This window comes from Chiroxiphia lanceolata, chromosome 8, assembly GCF_009829145.1.
Source record: "Chiroxiphia lanceolata isolate bChiLan1 chromosome 8, bChiLan1.pri, whole genome shotgun sequence".
Taxonomy (NCBI): domain Eukaryota; kingdom Metazoa; phylum Chordata; class Aves; order Passeriformes; family Pipridae; genus Chiroxiphia; species Chiroxiphia lanceolata.
Window position 1 is genome coordinate 14,348,413 of NC_045644.1, and position 21,784 is coordinate 14,370,196.

Genomic DNA, 21,784 nt, shown 5'->3' on the forward strand with positions numbered 1-21,784 from the left:
AAGTAGTACTGGAGATAGAGTACAATAAAAAAAATGAAATAAAAATCCCCAAGCTATGCTCAGACCAAGTTCAGTTAGTATCATCTAATTCCAGAAACAGTTAAAACAAAGCTCATATTAAACTGATTATGAGAAAATACTCCTTTACTGCACTGTCAAAGCAGCATGGGGAAAAAAACTTATAAAATAATCAAAATAAAGATTTTTGTATTCTCAGAAGGGAAGAAAAAAACCCCACACTGCAAAAAGATCGCTACACTAAAGAAAAACTCTAGTTTAAAGGCTAAGTCTTTAAACTCCTCTGACCTGAACTTAAGTGCTCAGTATTGTTTCTTGATGCCTTCCTGCTACATAACATCATACTTAGACCGATACCACATTAAAATGACAGCAAGTGCAGGCACAATTCATTTAACAATTAATCTACCCTAGCTATCATTTTCACTTGTCATTAACTGCCTCTTAAATGCCCTCAATCTCATATAACCATAGACTCTTCCTTTAAACACACACACGGGGGAATATGCCATTATAGGCATTATTCAAAGCAGTGCTTTCTATCCCTGTCATCAACCACAGCATTAATCATACTCAGAATAGTTTCTCCTCACAAATGACTGAGTTGCGTAGTTGGATCTCACTGGCAGGATCCAATTTAATGGTAAGATCACAGACAGTAGACAATACTGGGCATCTGCAACAACGTGCACTGTAAGTTCCTCAGATTTTATCCTTTACTGATCTTCCAGGGAAAGAAACTAGATGCCAACCACTACAAGCTCTTCTCATTTAAATAAGTGCTCTACTCTGCATCTCTAGCAGATGGGCCCAGAGTTAACATATAGCACAACACACTCCAGGAAAACAAGCTTTCTTGCTTGTTTTACTATCTTGACCATGCAGTGAAGAGACTGTTCCCTAAAATCAAATGGATTAGGTTGGAAAGGACTTTGGGAGGTTACGTGGTCCAGCTCTGCACTCAGCATTGGGCCGTTTCACTCACAGTTGTCTTCAGGCAAGGTAGGAATAACTCCAAGGAGAGATTGCACTGAGCTATTTGTTCCAGTATGGAATCACTTATGTTGAGAAGAACCTCCCTCACTGCAATCCGACTTACTTTATTTCCCAGCCAAACTTCAGATCCTGGACAGTCTTGTTTTGTGACTCTTCATTTCTGACATTACTTTATGCTTAGAGTGAAAGTCGCCAAACAAGGAAGAAAAATACATGCTACTCAGTGAAAATTGCAGTCTGGTCCTCCAGCATGGCTCAAGATATCACACATGGACTAATTCGATAAAGAATCAAGAACATAAGGCAGACCTATTGCTTTCTAAGTTTACAAAGGACGTCTGTCTCAGACAAGCTCATCTCAAATGTCCATAAAAAGTTAACTCAGATTCCAAAGTAAACAAACAGAATTGCAAAATTGTAAGAAGGACATTAAATAATTACAAAAAAGTATAAGTAGAAGCAGTCAGCCTTTGTTCACGTACCCTGCCCTGCTTAACAATCTCCCTGTAAAGTCCTTTCAAATACCCCATGAAGGACATTATATAAAGTACATCATATTCATACCCTGCTGTCAGCAGCAAGAGCTTTACATTAATTAACACAACATACAACCTTCTGGAAGAAGGATCCAGTTTAAAATTCCTCATCCAAAATGTGGGAAACATCCCAAGTTTGTTTAGAATAAAAGGCATTTATCCTGCCCTCAAAGCACTTACCAGCCACATTTTCTATATTGGGTAAAAGCAATTTTTTTACAGTACCCAAAGCCATCTTTGAAATTCAGTGTTATAAAGTTTGAAATCATCCTTCCCTTGGCCACAGAGGTTGCATTACTTCCCATCCCACACACACACTCAAAAACCTTCCATAATCCAACTAATGAGAAGAAAAATGTCACTGTAATTAACACAAAAAGTGATGACCTAATTAATCACTAAAGCAGCAACATGAAAAAGCTTTAGGCTTTCAAAGTCTTCTAGAAAAGTGAGGCAAAACGATTGCCAGGGAGCTTTTAAGGTCATTCCAGTTTTGGTCATCCTCAAAATAAGACACGTTTGAGACCATGCTTTTATATCCTATCAAACAGGACTCCACTGCAGTGAGATGTCTTCAATGTGTCAGAGGTCTCCTACTTCAGACTCCCAGCTGGGTAACACTCAAGTTCTCATTTTTTGTGCTCATAGTAGTATTGTCTCAAGCCCAGTACCTAAGGCAAAGCTTTAGGCAATGGTTATATTGATACTAACAGCAAGAACAGTTTCCAAAAACCACCCTACACTATACATCAGCACAGGAAAGAGAACATGTGCTCAGATCCCTGCAAAGAGTCACACCGGTGACCACTGATGATGCTGGACATAACCAGGAAAACACTTAGCAGCATTTTAGTTTAAAACTGGTTTAACAAGTCAATGCTGCTAAGAGAGACTGTCCTGTTGTCCCTAACACTGAGCTGTTTGTGCTCACATCCTCTACAGGCTCACACAACCAGTCACATATCTGTATGCAACAAAGGCTTGAGAACTGACTAACACTAAAAACACATTGCTTTGTTCTTTTTTTTTCCTGCCTAGAGAGTTTTATCCTGGGTCAAGTCCCCAGTTTCCTCCTTTACATGCAAGCTGCTCCCCACAGAGGAGACATCAGGAATATAAGGCAGGTGAACCATCCTGCTCAGCCACACTCAGTTTATACCTGCTCCAAGTGATCACAGCACAAGCTGAGGAAGCACACTGGGGCAGTTTTGCCAGAGGAACATCCTTTAACTAAACCCTTTCCAGCATGAGATATCAGAACCTGGTACCCATCAGATTTGAATTCTTCATAAAATCACTGTTACCTTAACATGGTTGGCTTTGATTGCTGAGAAGCAGGTAAGCACATGGGCATCTGCAACTGCCAAACCTTCACAGCTAGCATCCCTTGAGACAGGCAACAGAAATCTGACCTCAAAGCTAAGGGAGAAATTGCTACTTCTGGAGTATTATGCCATCATTTTCTGAATTTTCATCTAGTTACAAGGGTCAGAGAAAAAATTTAAAGACTAAGTAGGGTAACAACAAAAGGTTGCATTCTGGGATTCTGAAACAGTCAGTTTAATTCAGGCCATCTGAAACTCTGATGTATCTTATGGCCTCTGTCTGGACTCAAGAGATATTAGAGTCCAAAATACTTTAGCATTTTGGAAGGGGGAAAGAAAAAAAAAAAAAAAATTCACACTCACTCAAGCTCTCTTCCCCCCACCCCCCCAGCTCCAAGCAGCATTTTACTTTCACCTTAGCTTTGGCTATACCAACTGGCAGTTGCAAAGTTAGCCCCTGTGCAGGTAGGGTGAGACAACCTTCTCTGCTTTGGTGGGTAGAGCCCCTAAGAAAAAGCATCTTAACTTTAAAAGCTAGGATGCATGGTTTTTTAATGAACAAAGTCTTACGAACAAGTGTCTTCCTCTCACAGTTCCCTAGGAACTGAGCTACAGATTCTGCTGCAATCTTCAGACTGCAGTTCTGCAGTCATGTTAACAATGTATTATCCTTGCTTTCAATTCAAAATAAGGTAGGTACTTCATTACCTTAATGAGCAGATGTACTTAATGAGTGGGTACTTTGTCAATTTAGTCCTAAAGGAAGAATTAGGAGAACAGGGCATTTACATTTCTAGAGCAAAACCAAATTTTAGGCTCCCCACTATTATAAGATAATAAGAAATACATTTTACTGACTTTTGAAAAGCTTTTTTTTCCAAGTACACATCCCACAGCCCAGATTTTCAGAGGGAATAATAATTCTGGCTGCTGCTGTGAGCAACAGATTTCTTTTAAACAGAAAGAGCAAAACAGCTCTATATTACATCATTTTTCAAGGGAAAAAGGTGCTATTTAAGTTCACAATGATTTTTACATTGTTTGGGTTATGAAGAAAGTTGCTTAATGTTCTTTCTCCATTAAAGCAAATCTTGAAAGCTATATTTGAGACCAGTGGAGATCAGCATCCCTTATATTTACCCAAAGAATAAAACCAGCATGGGCAAAGTTTCGACAAGCTATAAACAGCTGTTTCAAACTGTGCTTCGGTCATGTTCCAGTAGAGCCAGTTCTTGGGGCCAAGAGAATCTGGTTGCTTCCTGGCTGCATTAGAGCTACCAACAAAGACACTGACTGTAAGGTTGAAATCTATCAATTAGGAACTGAACTCATGCCAGCCACAGTACCAGAATAATTAAGATTGTTCTCGTAAATAGGATGAAACAATACAACCACTGAAATCCAGAAACAGCAGACCTCTCTGAATTTTGAGCTGTAACAAAAAACCCAAGATGTTTACAAGTCTGCATTCTAGCTTTGCAGTACATGCTTTAATGTATTACTGAGCTCATCCACAACTTGCCTGTTTCCAGCAACAGGACTCAAGACCAAAATATCTGCAAATGAGATAGAAAAATAACTTCTAACCAATAAATTTTTTATCCACTTCTGAAACAAACCACAACTACTCCCCATGCAGACATATATTCTTCAGTATTTTTATGTTTCTACGGAGAAAAGTATTTGGCAAGCAAAACAAGAAAGAATTTCTTGCCCGGTGCCACACTTCTTCAGACCAGGCGGTGCACAGTCACTCACATAAATCAAACACAACTACACCGACAAGTCTCTCACCTTTCTACTGTCTCTTCTCACAAAGCTCCAGACCCCAAATTCACTAGCACAAAAGCTGAAATATTGTGCCAACATTACACTTCCAAAGCTGAATACACAGCTTTCAGAAAAAAACTGCTTGCAGCTTAACTAAGTCCATGTTGTAAGCCCACAATCTGCACCCATGAATCCAGTAAACAAGATCCACAGACGCGAATTCCCTATTCACAAGGCAGTTGCATTTGACACAAAGCATACGAAATCTGGGTTGCCATACCTCGGTAATGGAAGTAATATTTCTCAGCAAACTTTACTAAGCAGCCTACAGATATCAGCAAACTGTCCAAAACTTTCAGATCTCAAGGAAGAAATGTTTCCAACAAAACATCCACAAAGATAAAATTTCACAAGTGGGCAAACTGCAGTGCGATGTTCACCTTACAGGAATCACATGAACTAAGATACTTGCTGAACTTCAGAAGAGACTGCCAAGCAGTGGCTGTGCTGCAGAAAAGTTTCCTTTTGGCCCAGCAAACAATCTTCTCTTATACAGACACCTCACCTCCATAGCAAACCCTACAGAGCACCTGAAATACACAGGGAGATCCTGCTGCCCTCTTAAGAGGCCAGCCTGTTGCCTTTGTGACTCAAGGAAAGGAAATTAAAGTGGTTGATAAAATTGTAGACATTGAAAAGAAGCAAAGAAAGTCAGTTAAGTGAGGCTGCCATCCCAGGAATAAATCACTTCAAGATTGTCCTCACCCCAATCCAAAAAAGCCTTGCTTACTTTGAGGATGAAATTTAGAGCAAAAGTGATCCCTGCAGAATGACATTCAAGTGTACAGAAGAAAGCAAGCTGTGGCTATGGCATCTCAGATAGAGGCATTTCTTTGCCATACAAACAGCTTTGCTCAAAATCAGCATCAGCTCTAGAAACCTTAAGTCACCACAAAAAAAAAAAAAAAAGAAGCAAAGAAATCAATCCTTCCAAAAACCTACTGGAAAAAAAAAAAAGTCTATTAAAGAGAAAACAGGCTTGACATTGTCAGAGTCCCTTCCCAGGCAGTAATGACTGAAATGAAAGTAAATGGCAGAAAGAAGGAAGGTGACCAGGGACGTGCCTGACTTGCTGAACCATGCTGCTGTGTTCATGGAACTAGTCCATACAACGCCACTCAACCAACAGATCTGCTATCTGGATTTAGGCCAGTGGTAGAGACGACATTTAATTAAGCCACTGCATGAATGAGAAAGAATGAAAGAAAATTATAGCAGAATGAAATCGGCTATGGTTCTGTAAGAGAAACACACCGAGATGAATCAGCTTGTAAATAAAGAGCAATAACTGAAAACAACACTGTCTCATGAAGAAATCAGTTAATGTACAAGAAATGAAATGCTGAAGTTACAGGACTAGACTAAATGCTAATAAAAATAATGGAAACACGGGTAGACTGCCACGAAAAGACAAAACATTGCAACCAGAGATAGGAGTGCTTCTTTCATTCTTTTTGATTCTTCTGTTAATATGTTGCTGGTCATTAGGTTTTTCCCTTTCAATCCACCTGCTTCCTCTGTTTAGGTGCCAGCTAATGCCAGAATCTGTTCACATCAAGATCTGTTGCTCCTAGCAAAGGAACCTTCCTTACCAGAATACTGCAAGGTCAACTGAAAAACAACCAGAGTTAGCAGGTGAACTCTGAGTAACCCAGCTCTGTTATAACCACTGTTGCATTTCAGAACTGTTCTGCTGTGCCAGAATCCCTGTGCAACCAGAAAAGCATGCAATAAGAAACACATGAAATGACAAGAAGAGTCTATTACTTTTGCTCGTGCAATGAGGATTGATCACAGATCACTAAAAAAGAACAAATCCAGAATCCTCATCTAGAATCCACTTTCAGTTTTTCAGCATCATCATTTTTTCAGCCTACCACCCAAAAACTGCAATGAACTAATTCTTCAAATAGCTTGGATACAGAAAGCTCAGAAGTTTTCTTACAGCATTTAGCAATAATTTGATCCTTATCTTACCAAACTTATTTTAGACTTTAAAAGTACCAATAAAATACATTTCTGCCTTTTTCTTTGGGTTTTGTTGCTTTCTTCTTATTAAGAAAAGTAATTGTTGACTGCCTTGTGCTATCCTGTGATCTGAGCTCAATCAGGCTGATTAGCAGTGACAGCATGTCAGAGGTCATTATCATTAAGCACACCTCAGTGAACAATTCAATGGAGTTGTTATTCCACCAGTGGCAGCCCTCACAAGTGGGTTTAAGAATCCCAGGGAATGAACTCCAGATCACTCTGGGCTAACCTGCATGCCTGAGCACCCTCTGCTGCTCAGCACTGGCTGGCCCAGACCAGCACTTCCACACAGTCCCCCAAGTCCCGGGGGATCACGGTACACACCCAGTGCAATCGTGCTGCTGGAAGGAGCAACACCTGAGCATCCTTAGCCCATACTTGTGGTTCATCTTGGAGAATATGGAAACAAGTAGGTGCTTGGTATTTTCAACTTGGAGATTACGGCTTCAGCTTAGCGCATTGCCAAAGGCAGCATGTTTTTGTGTGTGTTCTACATATAAATATATATATATTTGTAAGTGTATACATGTGAATACATCAGTATATGTTTTTATATATACACAGATATCCATAATACATATATGGATATACACATTCATATATGTGCATATATCTATAATGTACACACAGATATCCATATTTTAGATATGTACATATATTTTCTTTAGATATATATGCACATAGATTTTCTTGACCATTTCTTTTCATAAACAGGCTTTAAGCTTGCCCTCCCCTTTTCACTCTCTTACTCATTTTGGCAAGAAATGTGTGTGTCCATTACGCCTGTACAGAGAGGGAAGGAAGAAAGTGTGTGTGTGAGTATATATATAAATACATATCTTATACAGTTTCAGCTCACTGTAATCCACAGGTCATCACTCCATACTGAAGCCCTTCTCTACCAGCAGGTCCCCATTCACATATCCTGCATAAATGCTAGAGCCATCCATTGCAACATGACTAGGTTAGCAGCATTTGGTTCTTCTCTCCCCATAAATAGATGCTAAATTCCTTGCAGTTTGGTGGAACAATGCTGAAGGTGCTACATGGACTGCCTGCTCACTTTCTAACAAATATCTGCAATGGAGCCTCCTCCCCTGTCAAGGTTTTCAAAAAAGGCAGTTCTGTGGAGTGCTGGTAATTTATCATGAGCCATAGCTTCAGGGCCAGGATGTCTGTTGTCCTACAAGAAACAACCACAGCCTGATTTGGCTTTCTTTCACCTAGGTAAAACTGCAAGGGCTCCATCAGAATGCTCCTGCCTAGACTGGCAGCAAGCATAACCATTTTATACATATCCATGTGATGTTTTAAGTGCTCCTCCCAAATCTCCAGTCTCTCCTTTACAACCCCAAAAGCAGCCCTGGGAGAAGCAGCACCTCCTGTTCAAAGAAAGAGCATCACACGGTGTCTCAAGTGGAATAAAAGTAGCTGCAAGATGGAAGAGTGAATGAAGCACTCAAGCAAGGATTGCAGCATATGCTAAAACAGCACATAAAACACCTTAAAAAAAAATAACTCTATCTAGTTCCATACTACAAACTTACTCTCTGCTTATTAAAAATGTTTCAGTGAGAAAAATAAAATTACTTTAAAAATTATGATGGGATTGAATTTCAGACAATGAAGAAATTCAGTCAAGTAATCATTGAGTTAATCTATTTATTCACCTTGGAAAAATCCTATCAAGAGAACACAGGGATTCAGCTGCTACCCTTCTCACTGAATAGACAATCACAAGATGCCCCTTTGAACCTCGCGTTAATAAAATTCTCATTAAATGCAAACCTGCACAATGTTATCTTGAAGAGGCTCATTAGCTTAATAAAAAATAACTTGTCTCAAAATGTGTTTATTTCCTCATAGGTGAGAAGGTGAGTTTTCAAACCATCAACTGCTGCACCTTCCTATTTCAACCCCACCAGTGCTGCAGCTACATCTTGCAGTCTATCACATCTCAATTATCTATGAAAACTCCAGAGACAAATCCACAGACAGAAGTTATAATGACTATTATGAGATAGGACAGCAATTGAAATCACTCATTCCAGTGTGGTATGTAAGATTTTCAGATAGATAAGGCTATTATTATTCTGTCTTCTTCAAATTTCATTTTCTTTAGGTTGGACAGAAATTATGAATTATCTATAAAAAAAGAGAAGGCAGGAATAGTCTCCCCATCTCTCAATACTAAAAAAGAATATTCGTGACTGCTCTTTTCACTGGAGAAATCAAAGAACATAAGGACAAGAAAAATCAAATAATCAGCAACAACAAAACTCAATCAGACTGCCTAGTGAAGAATAAGGTCCAAGTCAAAAGTAGTGCTCATACCATAATAGGATACACAAAGAGAGATCTCTCTCTGTGGCTGAGTTTAAACAAGAACACGTCAAAGATTCTCTAAGTATTACTCATCCTGACTCTCTATTACAGCAATTAATCAGCCAAGCTCACCAGCTCAGCACTGTGGGTGCAAGCAGGACTGTTTTATGTGTCTCCTCAAGAGTTACTCCTGTAACACAAATGCATTGCAGGCACTCACCACTCCTCTCCTGGCAGAAACGCACATAAAATTGTACACTAGGATTTAAGGCACTTGTTAAAGCCCACCACATGCATGCATAGGCAGATGCTTTTACACTTATAAAACCTACTAAAAGCCTTAAGATAAGGAAATGACAAGGTTTATTTCTTTTTAAATAGCTTGTATAATGAGATGGAGATATAAACCAAAGCATGACTTTGCACTGTAGAGTTACAGCAACAAGCAGGTATTCATTGCTCATAAAAACCTTCCAGAACAACGGAACAAGGTGAAGGAAAAATCCAATGTGAAGTGGATTTCTCTAAATTCATTCTCTTCATGGCAAAGGCATCCAAATAAGACACAGCGTGCTAAGACCACTCTAAGGGGAAACAAAGGGGCATGAACAAACAGAAAATCCAGATAACAAGGAGCTAAACCAGGTTCTAGTCCCTTTGAAACATCACACTGTCAATCACCTGGATTTTTCTGGCCGCTCTGAAATCTATTTAGTTAAAGAACCCATCAAATGTAGTATTTTTACCATCAGAAGAAAACAAATCAGAAGACAAAATTCTCCCCCACCCCCTCCTTTTTTTTTTTTTTTTGAGAGCAAGGAAATGGGATAAATCAGACTGACTTCCCTGAATTCTAATTCTTCCCTAGGCCTTGAATCATCTCTAATTTAGACCTTTCAAATTTCAGTGAATGAAAAGCAGTCATTCACGAAATTTCAATATAGATGAGCAGTTGGGTGGAGCAAGGGAAATCTACCAAAAGTCCATCAGAGAAACATGTTAGAGACTTCACTGGTTCCAGACAAAACCGTAATCTGGACATGTCTGATATAGGCTGTCCAGGGAGGGGTATCACAGTGACAATTTTTTGGTTTTTCTTATCTCAGTTGCAAGCTGATCTTCATAAAAGCAGTTGTTAAGCCAAAAGGAAATAAGCCCACACAAAATCTTAGTTTCACAAACCAGGGGTGAGTGCAAACCCTCTGTGATCACTTGTTTTTTAATCTCTTCCCAGTTTAGACTTCTCTCCCTGGGTATACAGAGAATTCCCAGGGCAGACATTTTGTGTCACATTAAGTGACATTAATTTGCCAACAGCTACCTGTTCTGCTGCTTTACTTCAAGTGCATTATCTACCCACAAGAGTTCATTTACATCTGTTTAAAAAAAAAAAAAACAAACAAAAAAAACAAAAACAAAAACAAAAACAAGGATAGGACTAAAATAAATCTGGAATCATACGTGATGTTACCAAGCTTACAGGCTTAATAAGGGAACCTTTAAGGTGATTTACAGACAGGTAAGATGTCCTACACCATGTCTTTTGTAGTGAGGGAAATGACAAGCACTAGCAATGCAACAGTACTGAGCTGCTTGGTGTGCAGACACCAAGTGTCTGAGATGACCAGGGAAGTGATGGACAGACATTTTTTCAGTATAAATACTCACACCTTTTATGATTTGTTTACAAGCCAGAGTTAAGCAGTAAATACTCTCTCTCAACATTCTTTCATTTTCCAATCAATCAGATCCATGATCCTCTTGCCCAATACTCAGCTTGGTCAGTACTAGCTGCTTCAGGTGCCAGGAAAATAAATTATTGCCATTGTGAAAGAGTACACACCTAGATTTACACTCTTTAGCCTTACAAGTAAAGCATAACTTCTGCCCTTGAACAGGACAAAGAGGTTTAAGAGAACACTGAAATGTCCTTAAATAATCACTTTTAAACACACATAAAATCCTGCAATGTTAACAGGCCTCGAATCTGCTTGTTAGAGCTGGCTTATAGTCCCCTCCATAGCTTCACGGAATTGCAATAGAATCACGCTACAGAAATCCATTAGGTCAACAACTGCTCTTTCAGCACAGCATTGTTCCCTACTGTAAAATTTCTCACAAAAATGCTGTGAGGATTAATTCATTACAGTTTGTGCCATGCGTTGAGAGCGCTCAGTCAACAGAACAGCCGAGAGAATTATTAGAGAGGACAATCAAACCCTGGTGATACTCTCTTTATCTCAGGAGGCCCTGTTTAGAGGAGCAATTTAGCCCAACAAAGAGAATAAATTCAACCCCAAACTTATTAAAACAAATGTGAAAGAATCACGATAAAAATGTAGTTGCACAGGACACAATCTTCAAAATGGTTACTAACTTGTACTCCTTACCTAATATTGACTAATGCATGGGTCACCTTGCTTGCAGGCTCTTTCCACTGACCAGCATTGGTAGACAGCCTTAGAACTGAAAGGAGAAGACAGTTAACAGTGCTGGCACAGGACTGGCAATTTTCTAATCTAAAACAGGAAAAAAAAAATCTGCTTTGGTGAGATGGAAGTCCAGGAACCACATCAAAACAAGGTCTTCTTCAAGACGACCTGTGATCCAGGGCAGATATTCCCTTCAAAGCCCATCTAAGCAACATAAGGAACACGGAAGAGGTCAACAGAACAAAATAATGACTCCGAGACAGGAAGCAGAGGGGACAGAAGAACCCAGGTCCTGCTTTCATCACCACATATACAGTTCATTTCCCCCAGAAACAGGGCAGTGACCCATGTCTGAATAACTATTATTCCACATTCTGTTGTCCTCCGGCTGCCATTTATGCAAGATTCCACTGGAGCTAGACTACATCCTGAAGATTGAACTCTCTCCAGCAATGATGGATTCTTCACATTTCAATTTATCCAGAACTGCAAAGCGGAATTACACACCAGCCTAGGACAAAACACTCCCTGTAGGAACAAGGGTGGTGTTCTGTTGCACAGATGGCCTCTGACAGACTTAAGAGCAGATCTGAAAACATTCTGCAACAGGAAGAACTTCTAGGGAATCCAATTCTTTTCTGCCAGAGTACAAAAAATATTTATTTAGGTCAAAATACGCAGTGTTTCTACAGTGGTAGTTACCTGCACATCTCTTGGTATGCATCAAAACAATAACAGATCTTGTAACAGATGTTCAGATTAATTTCCATATTGCCTGAATAAAAGGGAATTTTCTATGAATTTGTACATACAGAGTTTTCTAGAAATTAGATTCCACAAGAATGGTTCACCATCAACTCAGAAGTGAAGGAACAGCTCATCATCTGAATTTAGGATCATCTAGAAACATGGATGCTACAAGTGAATCCATAAGCACAGTGGCTGCATACTCATGCCTATAATTGCAGTACAGAAGCTTCCAGTCCTGCAGATCTGGATAAAGTTCAGTTTCAAAACAAGAAAAAAAACTCAAGTCAATTAGATTCCACCTCCACTCCCAAAATAGAAAGTTTCAACCACATTAACAGAAAACCAAAGGACAGAGTAGCTTTCTCATCTGTGCCAACAAATGCCCCAAGATCAAGGGACAGAAGGGTCACTGTAGTCTCAGAGACAGGCCGACAAGCAAAAGGAAGCTGTCAGGACACCTAGTGGTTTTCATCAGCTGGAGACAGTGCTACCTTCTCACTTCCTAGTCTACCATTACACCTCATCTGCAGAAAAAAGATGTCAGCTCCAAATAACATTATTTTGTCAGACAGTAGGTACTGTTTTTGAATATCTGAAGTAATGTATTCAGAGAGGGTTTCCATTCAGGTATCTCCAACAGTAATTCAAAAGGGTTTGCTCTAGGTAGCAGGATGAAAACATTCATGTGACAAACTGTTTCAACAAGTTAGGTGTGCCTTCTGCAACCCAACTGAGGAACTATATGAGTGTGTTATTCTCCTATCGACTTGCCTTCAGCTTCCACAGGGGATGGGTTTGAAAACATCTTAACAGCTACAATTCTTGGGAGTAAGAAATGGGTTAACAAAAAACCTTATGCACTCAGAGGGCATAACAACGGCCAAGTGATCTCTTATGTAATGGTTGAAAACTGTAGGAAATTTACATAAAAGAGCAGTTCATTTCTGCTTGCAGTAACAGGGGGTATTCAGCTACTTTTATACGGGTGAGCATGGTTCTCCCCCGTGTCAGAAGAGTGTTGTGGCCAATTGTCTGTCCCCTAACTCCCCTTTTTTGCTTATATTAACTCCTGTTTTTCATTGGGTGATCACACTGAGAAGGAAGCAGGGGGTGAATGGAAAAAAGGTCTTTCTAGAATAAAGCAAACAAAGAACACAGCTATATTCCTTTCCTTCATAGCTTCAAGGATGCAGACACTACACCAGTGCTGCTGCAGCTCCCCTGGGCCGCAGGCTCCTGTGTATATGCTGCCTGGTTATGCTCCATGCATCCCTTGCTCTTCTTTGTTCGTCTTTTCCCTGCTGGGTGTCACTTGGTAGCATTCCAGCATGTCTGCCTCTCCTTGAAGGATGGCAGTTTCTCCCTGTTTTGCCATTGGGCACATTCTTCAGTCCACTGATTCACTTGTCACTGCAAGCAGGTTTGTGAGGGCTGTTTTCTTGGTTGTTTTGGCAATGAGTGCAGTAGATGTGATTTGCTTAGCACTGCAAGCTTTTTGCTATAAGTTTCTCGAATTCTTTTCAAATTCTTATTTGCATTGCGTGTTTCTCTGTATTGGCTGGTTTGGCAGCATGACTGGAAATTGTTGAATACAGTAGAGGCAAACTACACGAAAATGCATGACACACCACATACTCTGTTTTGACAACAAATTTATATCTCCAACCATGGTGAGTGACTGATACAGAGGCAAGGAGTCTGTTTCTATTTTTTTCTGACTTAAAAAAAAAACCACAAACTTATCCCTTTAACTAGTTTATCCTTCTCTCAGTTCCTCAATTCTTAATTTACTAAACATGTCCTACTACACAAAACATGTGCAGTCAGTAAGGCACACATCAGAAGCAGGTGGACTGAAAACACCAGACACAAATGTCCCTCCTCCACCACCCTCACTTCCAGTCAGCAGCAGTCCTGACAAGTCAGGAGGTACTCACCCATGGAATAAAGGTTGTCAAAATTCTGATGCATCCGAATGATTTCATAATACAGCTCATCATAGCTGCTGGGAGTGGGGAGGAAGGTGTCTCCGTAAGTGATGAACATGTTGAATAGGTTCACAACCTAGACAAGTGAAAAGAAGTTACAAGAATATTTAGCCCAAATCTATTCTGCAACAGAAACAATACAAACTATGTCCCAAACCTTCAAAGAAATAGCTCACAATTGCAGTAGACAGTATTACACTACTTCATTGCTTTATCTATAATTTTCCTTGTAGTACAGAAGAGACAGACAAGACGCTTAAATACTATTTTATCTGGGGCTAGAAAAACATGTTTCTATTTTGCATACAGAGGGACACAGAAGAAGAAACAGTATTGTCAAATCTGGAAAATTAAATTAGGCCCTTCCTCACATAGACTTCTTTATTTCAGTGAGCAGACCCTACAGTGAGTCCAAGCACTGCCCTTTCCAAACACCTAGCAAAACCAAACAATAATATCCCTCTGCTTTGTGGCCATCTTCTCATATCTCCTTAACAGGCCAGAAATCCTTTCTGGAATCCTTTCAGCATTATAATTCTTTCTTAAAATTCATTCACTGTTAAGTTGTTAAAAATAAGAGGATTTGTGTGTACTCACCATAAGAGCAAGGGTGAAGATGTTGTGCTTGGCCAGCAACACAGTCTCATTAGACATGAGGAACTTTAACAAGTTGATCAAGGCTAGGAGAAAATAAGTAGTTTTAAAATAATATAAAAAACAAAGCCATTTTCAACAAGTCACTTAAATACAGATGCATGTACATTATCAGGTGTAAACTAGCCTAAACACCAGCTGCAGAAATTATCCTCAGAATTTATCGGAAGTTATCAATTTACTTGTAGGGGTTGGCGGTGGTTTTTGTGGCTAAAATACTCTGCTGGACAGGTAAGTGACAGCTATTTTACCACTCCACCTTTATTCTATTTCACTGACTTCCCAATCAAATCCGCTCAGGCTCAAGCAAAGTCTCTTGTTAGCTTAGTTCATGGAGCTTTTTCTGTCTGCTAGATCCTGGAGTGAGTTTTCAGGTTGGAGAATCTGACTGTCTCGTTTCTGTTTCATATATCGCCACCATGATGTATGCATAGTCAGCCCCAAACTGTCACTCTTGTTGATACATAGAGTTTTTAAAAAAAGTAACAAAAACCCCACAGCACAGCTTTTCTGTAGCTCTGTGTCAATGCTGCTGCACCGGTAAAAGGAAGAATGTAGTACTTTACTGTGTCAGTTATCTGGGGCTGTGCGGTAGAGACTACAGATCTGGTTCACACTATCTTAAATAATGAAACAACAAAAGCTCCTGCTGTAACCGCCCAAAAGCAGTTAGTAAGAGTGGCAATTAACAAAAAGGTTCACTAAAAATGCTTTAATCAAGCCGACTTTACAATAAACAATCGCATTCCACGTGCTTGAATAAAATGCAAAGTTCTTTATCTTCTTTTTTCTAGCTGAAATTTTTAGAAGAGAAAACTATTTTCTTCTGCATTATAGCTGCTCAGGACTGAAAGCTGATGCCTGCCTAGAACAGGTTCTTAATGTACTCTCTGCTCTGAAGTTAACAGATTTCAAGACTTGAAATATCTGACTTTAGATGTCCTGCAAAGTCAAGATAGAGCGCTATACACACTTTTTTTAAAAAGTTCTTTATTATCTACTAATTGGTAACTGCATCTAGCAGAACAACACCAGGTATTACTCCAATTTCTTACAGGCATGAGTAGAATTTGTTAATCTGTTTTTTCCCCCACCATTACACAAGTGTCACACACTACCCAGTAACTTGTGAGAAAATCAGTTCTGGTTTGGGAGCACTCCACAGCAAATGCAGAACAGACCATTCCTTTCAGCCCAAAGGTACAGGCTATGTAAGAGAAGGAAAACACACACAGGGAACAGGAATGAGATAAGAGCAAATTTTAGATACCCACCCCCTTCAGGATTAGAAAGTATTCACAAAAGGTAAAACCAAAAAACCAACAGTATAAAGACAGATGTGAAGAGAGTGGTCAGATCTTGAATCAAACAAAATTGTCAGATTCTGAATGCAGTCCTGCAACCTCTATTTTCCAATATTAGAAGTTTACCACGAGTATCAAAAGCTTATACATGCCCCCCAAAACAGAAGCCTACAGGTCCAGGGTGGCTATTTACTCATCACAGACAGAATCACCTCAGTTTAATCTACCAGCGGGTGGCTGATGCTGAACTGCAAACCAGAATGAACAAAGTTCTCTGCAAACTCCAGACATGCAAGTGATTTCTCTTTCAGAGCTCTTCCAGGATTTAACCATCAGCAATAACATCTCTCCCTTCCACAACAGCAGCCCACCACGAAGCAGATATATTAACACCTATTCAATCCAGCCACAGAACTTCCCATACCGTTATCACCCCATCATCAGACAAACTCCTGAGACCAAAAGCAGAAACCAGATTCCACAATACACTAGCTCTGGAAATAACTCCTGTCAGTTATTTTTCTGTAAAATAGCTATTTCAAAACAAAGAAGTAGCAGGTACAGATGGGCTCTCCACCGGAGCAGAGATCCAGCTAAAAACAGGTTGCCAAGGTAACCAAGCCTCCACAGCAAAAAAGTAAGAGTCTCCTGCAGTCAGTGCCTTGGACTGCAGACAGCTGCCCTGCATCTCTGTCACAGCAGCTCGTCGGTTGTCTCCCCATTTCAGTTACAAGCATGACTTTACCTCTCTCCCAGCCCTGCAAGTCCACACGGCCACAGCTTGTGACCAGATGGTGCTGTTTAACAAACAGCACCTTGGGCTTCTGGAAGCAGAGTAGCAGAGCTCTGGATTTCCTGTAACAAGTGGTGTGAAGTCTTTTGTTCATTTCTTTGGCTCTTGCTCTCCCAACAGAGCCCTGCTGAACGGCCTTTGTAGCAGGTGATTGCACAGCGTGAAGAGAAGCCGCTGAACATCCAAACACAGTCAACATGAAAGATGCCCCCGATAGGGAAACACTATTTTTAAAAGAACAAGTGTATTTGTCTAGAGCACAAGCACTCACCAAATGACAAGGAAAAGCACCCTACAGCTGCCTATTGCAGTATTTCTGAAGTACTTGCACTGCTCTATATTGGCAACAACAATAAAAGGAGAACTTGTTCTGTTCTACCCCAAAACCAGCTCCTACATTTGTCCCAGCTGTTGTGAAGAATTTTCCTGCTCCGGTTAGAAAGAAGACAAGTGATTACCACAGCTTGAAATAAATCTTTATACCTGAACTGCACTGCATCACAGCCCACTACTCACAGCTGATCTGTGCTGATCTCCTTCCCTAAGAACTAGGAAGGAGAGGGTCGTGCCATCACATGAAGAGGAAACTCAGTGCTGCACACAGAGCCTGGTGAGAAGAACTAACCCACCAGGTTTACAGACACTGTGTGCACTATACAGATAAATTTATCCAACTGTTTGGAAACCACACATTCCTAAAAAAGGTGCAGTGTTCCTAATTAGGATATGCACTATATCAATACTAAAAGAGCAACCAATCTTTTTCCACACCAGCACATTCTGCAGCAGCCTGTGCTGAAGTGGCTCTAAGGAACAGGATCACTGTGGAACATGAACCCTTAAATCTCTTTCCTGTGTCTCTGTAGTTTGCTTCTAAGGCAGACTCTGTACTGAAAATGAGGACAGCTATGCCCTGGAGTTTTCAGGATCAACAACTTTTAGATCCAGCTTCATGTGCCCACTGCGTTTCAGCAACAATTACACACACAAAATGAACTTTTAGAGGAAATGTCCAACTGGCTGAAAACCCCTCTGCCCTTGAGCTCCAACAGGGATGCTACTATTCCTGATGCTACTATTCCTGAGCAACCTGAAGCCAAACCAGATGTGTCACTTTTTCTCTGCTGCAATCAACTGTTTGCCTCTCGTAGACCATCTGCAGGCTACCCTCTCACACCAGCCAGGAAATTATCCTTTTTCTTTTTCCACAACAGAGGAGCCGTTCAGTCTCAGCTGCACAGCAGCTGACAGCACTGTGACCCTTGCTTGGGCTCAGCCACCCTATCCCAAATCCAAGATTTAACAGTGATGGATAGTTTGGGCATGACATCTATTTCAACATGAACTGGAAAACAGCACCATTTTTGCAATAGCCTCTAGAGCCTTTTTTTTTTTCCCCCTCATAGATACCTGTCTTTGGCATCTCTTGGCAGGACCCAATACACCCACTATGGCGAGTCTCGAAACATCCATAATTTCACAATACAACACTGTCACTAGAACTTCTTTGGCAACAAAAGCAGGAGGCTGTATCTAAACTAAACAAGCAGCAACCAGTATTTTCACGCAAGCTCCTCATTTTGAGTACACTGACTATGCTTCTTAAATCAATAAGAAGAGAACACAGTTTTGAAAACCTACATTTATAGCCTCAAAACCAAGTAGAAAAGCATGGTGAGTGGACACACGGTCATGTGATTGGCTGTCTGTGAAAGTGGTGTAAAGCATACAGGTTGGTTTTTAGGCAATTTTCTCTCCAAAGGATTATTATAGCCAAAGGATGAAAAGCAACATCACCAGCTTTTACAGATACTCTCCTTGCTTTTTAAATTGGAGTGACTGCAAAGAAAGAGGCTCTTAGCTCCTCCACTGCACAGCTGCTTTTGAAGACAGACACTTTCCCTTATCAGCTCTTGTGGCCAGTCTGTCTGCCAAGGAGCAGCAGTACTTCTGCTCAGTTATTTGCTGCCCTTCTTCAAGCCAATCCTCTGTGAGAAGACTGTGGGTAGCCAGAATCTCCTCTTCTACCAGAAAGGAGGTAATTCCAGTTAAGGACAGATGCCCTTCACTCACTCCTTCCCCTATTCCTATTCCTATAGCAGACTTACCTTCACTCCCTGTAAACCTTGTTTCAAACAGAAGTATATTCAGCCCCAGCCAAACTGGGATTAATGCAAAGTTTTTGTTTAATTTAGTGTCTCAGTATTCACTCTTTGGATCATGTGTAATGCAACAGGACTGTGGAGGTAGATTAAGAATAAAAAAGAAGTAGTAGTACCATCCCTTGGGCAAGTCAGAATGTAGCACAGATTCTGCCAGGAGCATCAGAAGGCTCTGATGTGTTATTGCACAACAGAGCAGAAGAGAACAGCCCTGAGACACACATCAATGAGAGCCTGGATGGGTTCAGCACAGCACGGAGGCCTCTGTCACCGCATCTGCTGTGCTTACAGGTCAAAAATCTTCTAATGGTGCATATAATGGCTCTCAACAAAGGAGCAAGAGAGATGCGAGGGTTCCTCAGCTGCAGTATAACATCCATTAGCAGGATCCTGCGTTCTACTAAAATCCTCCAGTTTTCTACCCTTCAACTTGCAGGGTACACTGGGAAGAACAGTGATTTTCCCATTCTCTCTGGAAATTACCATTGTACCAACAGTATATTCAGTGTCCTCCTCTACATGTCTCAACACCTTTAGGAGGCTCTCCACCCACATGTCACTAAAAGGCAGTTGATAATGACGTCTGGGCAACACTTCCATGCCACAAAGAAATCATGTGCCTATGAGCACCCCAGCAGCACAGCAACCACCCTGAACCTCCCATAGCCAGCCTGTTCACATGTACATACTCTGAAGGTAAGGTCCATTCCACTCATTGTAGCACATGGCAAGCCAGATCTGCTAAGGCTTAGTGCACTAGACTAGAACTGAGAAGAAAGTGGATTTAATTCTTCAGGAAGCAGCACTGGACTTTCTGTACTTCAATTCCTCCAACATAAAAGAGAAAACCGGACTACTCTACCTGCAACAGCACTGGAAACATCAATAGAGCAACAAGAAGAGCCCTGGCTGTACCTGGTCAGATGAAAGGCCCACTTATGCACAGTGCTCTGTCTCTAACTGGTCAATATCAAATGCCTGTTGAGAAGTAATAGGCCAAACAATTCTTTCTCATAATGCTCTTCCAGATTCCAAAATACAGCATGATTTCCTTGCATGAGGGAGACTACAGCACAGAATATGGAAATAACAAATTCTCACAACAGACCAGTCCACTCTCTTGTTCCACACTGGAAGTCACAAGGGCTAAGCTAGGATAACCATATAGCCCAGTGTGCGGCTATGAGGAGAAGAAACCCCAGCACAGACTAATCACCTGTAGTAAATGCTGTAATTGAAAGGCAATTCAGAATTAGGGCAGCAAAAGGCTCAAATACAACATTCTGAGATGACCAGAGCGTTAAAAGGTGCAGATCTGGCCACATTCAGCACTGGCAGGCACTCAGCAGAACAGTGATCAAAACAAATTCAGCGGGAGATGAGTATCTACAGATTGGGTTTGACAGGAAAGAACCAACAGAGGTAATTTCCAGATAGAGCTGTAGGAATAGGAAGCGTGTCCAAGAAATAGTTACATTGCTGTTACAAACTAATGCACCAGAACTCCCTGAGGCACAAACTATCCCAGCATTCTTGGACAACTGAACCAATTACTCACTGACAGCACTTGCAGCTTCCTGTCAATCAGCCAAAGCGCTAGAAAACAAGACTGTTGCACCAATGCTGCAGTCCCGGCTCAGGGGAGCAGGGGAAGCAATGAAAGCTCTGACAACATCACCAGTCAACATGCTTCAGCTCCTTCCCTCTGCTCTGATCAGGAGGGAGCACCCAGCTCCCCCCTGTAACAATTACCTGGCTGGACACTCCTCTAACCACAGCCATGCTGCCCCCCTGCTTGCTGCCACAGGCACTGCCCCAGGTTCCTCCTCCAGGCCACCACAGCTCTGTGGCAGAAAGCAGCTGGCTACTGGCAGGCTCCCCATCAACAGCACCAGCACTCTGCAGCTGTTCCCTCTTCTCTCCATGACTCTCAGGGTACAAGCATGGAAGCAGCCTGTTTTCTTAATGAGAATCAACAGCTTGCCAGAGGGCTGGAGCACATGCTGGCATAACCCACCACTCCCAGGATCAGTCGAGCAGGCCACTTCACTTCCAACCCTTTACTTTCTTTCTATAGCCCCCATCCCTGGTACTCACTGTTCCCACCTAAATGGAGCCAACAGTGTGAAAATTGCAAGCTTAATGGAAATGCTGATTGCTGATGCCAGAGCAATGCTGCTTGATGGCAATCCAGCTAGCAATAAGAAAGAATGCAAATTTTCCAACTTAAGCTAAAGCTCAGATGAACAATATGCTTTTTTTATTAAAAATAAAAAATAACACCTACAAACTTCATTCCTCTTTAGAGGAAAGGGGAAGTATTGAGCTCAGTTCTGTTTTGCCTGACAGTGCAGGTTCACACTGTTAGTTAAACAGTAGTCTTGGGAGTTAAGGTTGCACATTTTTGCACAGGGTTTTAAAACAGAAAAGGAGGACAATCTGGAGACAAAGCAGAAACATTGTGTGAGAACATGGAAAGATAGCAAGGTAAGGAAGCCAGGAGTGCTTCTGTTTGAACACAAAAAGGGGGCAGGGATAAATCACTGCATTCTGAATGCTGCAACCCCTCCATGCATACAAAGAAAGGGCTGGGAACAGCTGACTGTAACACTTTATCATCAATGGGATCGTTTCCCAGGA

General features: G+C 41.0%; 1 protein-coding gene across 3 annotated transcripts in view; it reads right to left on the reverse strand.

The window, feature by feature from the left end:
• The window catches only part of ARMH3 (armadillo like helical domain containing 3), a 127,696-nt gene that overhangs the window by 57,033 nt on the left and 48,879 nt on the right, over positions 1-21,784 (reverse strand). For all 3 annotated transcript variants that reach the window (XM_032695685.1, XM_032695686.1, XM_032695687.1), the window contains exons 21-23: positions 14,829-14,911; positions 14,181-14,307; positions 11,452-11,527 (exon numbers count right to left, since the gene is read on the reverse strand). In XM_032695685.1, the coding sequence (XP_032551576.1) occupies positions 11,452-11,527; positions 14,181-14,307; positions 14,829-14,911 (286 nt within the window). The remainder of the gene's footprint in view (positions 1-11,451; positions 11,528-14,180; positions 14,308-14,828; positions 14,912-21,784) is intronic.